At 34.1% G+C, this 3,166-nt stretch overlaps 1 protein-coding gene across 1 annotated transcript in view; it reads left to right on the forward strand.

Moving 5' to 3' along the window:
* Positions 1–2,272: 2,272 nt before the first annotated feature.
* Positions 2,273–3,166, forward strand: part of LOAG_18471 (WD repeat protein 35) — a gene marked incomplete at both ends in the record, with an annotated part of 11,501 nt that continues 10,607 nt past the window's right edge. Inside the window, 2 exons of the mRNA XM_020451132.1 lie at positions 2,273–2,495; positions 3,036–3,112. Coding sequence (XP_020305110.1) covers positions 2,273–2,495; positions 3,036–3,112 — 300 coding nt within the window. The remainder of the gene's footprint in view (positions 2,496–3,035; positions 3,113–3,166) is intronic.

A 3,166-nucleotide genomic window follows, 5' to 3' on the forward strand; every position in this document is an offset into this window, starting at 1 on the left:
CACTTTGATGTGGATGATGTGTGTGTGTGTGTATGTGTCGTAACGTTGTAGACAAAGGGGGAGAGTTTAATTCTTTACTTGTAAAATGGTAAGGGTCACAAAAACGATACGATACAGCTAAATAATGAATGAAAGGAAAGGAAAAAGAATCAACCAAACTGCTTTAGCGTAATGAAGAAACTGGTCATAAAAGGCAACCCCAACAAACACTCAATCCAGCTTATATACGGAAAAAAGTGGGAGTGGGTTTTCTAAATATTGCAACAGATGTGATTTAAAACAAAGATCTAAGACATGAGTGATGATTGCATGGATAGATAATTTTTTATACTTTGGTCTTTCGCGAAATTGGAATTCGCGACATCTTTGTCTTGTCTGTTAAGCTTTTCATCTTTTTCGATGGTTACTCTTCAGAGTCTTTTTCGATCTTTACCTTTCCTTTTAGGTATTTAATAATGTATTCCATTGTCTATTCTGGGTCCCTGTACTTTTCCTCTCTCAGGTCTTTAGCCATGTCGTTTCTAATCTTCTCTCCCAATCCTTTTAATTGGGACAGTGAGTTCAAAAGCTCTCTTATTATTCAGAATCCTTATTATTCAGAATTTTTCTTATTATTCAGAATCCTTCATTTGAGCACCGAACTCGCTCTGAACTTTTATACAGTTCTTTTGTTCTTTGTTTTTATCGCCATATCGTCCACACAAATTATTTGTAGTCAAGGGGTAATTTTCTTCATTTACCATGAGGTCACTTATTCTTATTTGTTCTCCTTTCAGAATACTTAATAGATGCATGAATTTGTGTTGGTGTTAAATCCGTTCTCTTGTGAACTGATTCTTCAGACTGGCTAATAAGCTGGCCCCATACTCCCGTTTTGCCATCTACTAGATTTAAAGTCGGCGGTTTACTGGTTGTGATTAGCTCCTCAACCAAATCTTCTAGGCCTTTCTATTGCTATTAATTCATCATTTGTCTATTCCACTTTAATTTCTATAAGTGCCTTATTTACTCGGTTTAATTCCTAATTCATCATTTGTCTGTTTCACTTTAATTTCTATGAGTTACTCGATTTAGCTTCGCAAGAAGTGAAGCTCTTTCACAATGAATCTTATTTCCTGCGTCAAAAAGGCAGTCTTTTCCACATACGTAATCCTCGTATAACACGACGTCGTTCTTCTGTTCATCGTCCTTTGTTGAACCTAACAAATTCTTTCCATTCTATCTGCAAATCACTTCCCTGGAGATTACACCGTCCAACACTGTTACTTGTTTCTCAGTATCAGATTTTTGTCATTTTAACCATTCTCTCGTTCTTTGGTGACTTGATTTCGCTGGTGGTTCCTTTCCTTGCAGCTCTAATGCTTGTCAAACAGCCTGTCTCACACAGTTTTCAAGACAATTCAAATTCCTTCTGATGAGATAGGAAGGAGAACTTCCCTTTCTTGTCGTCTCTACGCGCATATTTCTTTTTTCACTCTCATTTTCAATTTTTATTATAAGCTGATCTGAATAAAACTTACGCGCTCCTTCGCTTCCTTCTTAATCGAATCCTTAGGTCACAGAATCCGGCTGGTTGGACTAAATTTGTCTCCGATTTTCTTCAGCCATGACAAAGATTGAAGGTCCTTTCTGCCTCCTTGGTCGACAGTACCTCAAACTTGGGTAATTAAATTTTTATCTCGATAAATCCGTTAATCCAATAACGAACTTAGCAATTACGACTTCGGTACAACATATTAATGACGAAACCACTAAAAACAAAGTTGAAACGATAACCGATGTCGTATATCCAACCGATCTCGATGAAACACATTTGTAAAATGACCTGATGCACGAAGACTCTCCGCTTCCTCGAGTGAGAGGGCTTTGTACCTGCATCATTTTAAGATTACTAGAATTAGCATCTTTATGGAGCTCACATTGGTATAATGCTCTTTGTAGCGCAAATATAAGACGATATAAGCATAACACAAAGATGTCTGGTTTTCAACAAAGGGAATTACCGCTCCTTTGTTTCCATTCACGATATCATTGATAATATCCTAAGCTTTTTCGAGTAATTTCAAAAAAAATTTGAAATATAAAATTTTCCTTCTTTTCTTTCTAATAAAAGAAATGAGAAACATTTGTCCTTTCAAATATAAGCAAATTACCTGAAAAAAATTACTTGAATATAACGCAATCAATCTATTATAATAGGCAAATAAACGTCTAAGGTGAATTTGCAGAGAATAACAATGCGTCACCAACCACAACGTCGACCAGTTTATCGATGAATCAAAATTTAGATGGACATTCAAACATTGTTCATATAGCGGAATGGAATGAATGCTGTCAAAAGTTAACAACATGTGACAGTAATGGTTTGATAATTGTTTGGTTAACACAAAGTGATAGTTGGTATGAAGAAATGATCAATAAGAGGAATAAATCAGTTGTGGTCGGTATGGCATGGAGTCATAATGGTAGCAAAATTGCTATCGCTTATGAAGACGGTTTGTATTTCAATCACTGAAATTAATTATTTGTCATCAAACCACTGATTGCAGTTCAAAGCAATTATTCCAATTTTCAAAATTAAAATAAGGTTTTTACTTGACTACCAAGCTATATAATACGAAAGGAAGGGAATAAATTGATGAACTCCTTCCGAAGAAGATAATAGAAAGTGGTAAATAATGCTGATGGCGTAAAAATGCTAGATGTAAGAAATTAATGGAGAAAGGAGGGAAGCTCAGATAACCGGAGTGGATAGTGCGCTGACTTTCTTTTTTATTTGGAAATAAAATTTTAATTTATTTAGTTTTTTTTTTTTTTTTTGTTAACGAATAGAGCGGATATATTCTGAAACATTTGTTACTCTGACGATCGCAAAAATTCAAGTTAAAAATATTCAAAATATTTTTTTTTATTTTTTAAAGGAAGAAACATTAAAATCACACCCTCTTTCATTTACCTAATTAACATATCATAAAAATCTTCTTTTTTTAGAAAAAAATATTTAGTTATAATTATTTTCATTCCTTCCCTTCCAGGACAAGCGATCGTTGGTTCGGTTGACGGAAATCGTTTGTGGAACAAAAATGTTGCTAGTAATTTGGTTGCACTCTGTGTAAATTTTATTTGATGATTTTATTTGATTTAGCATAATATTATTTTATGAAAA

The sequence above is a fragment of the Loa loa genome, assembly GCF_000183805.2.
Source record: "Loa loa unplaced genomic scaffold supercont3.326, whole genome shotgun sequence".
Lineage (NCBI taxonomy): Eukaryota > Metazoa > Nematoda > Chromadorea > Rhabditida > Onchocercidae > Loa > Loa loa.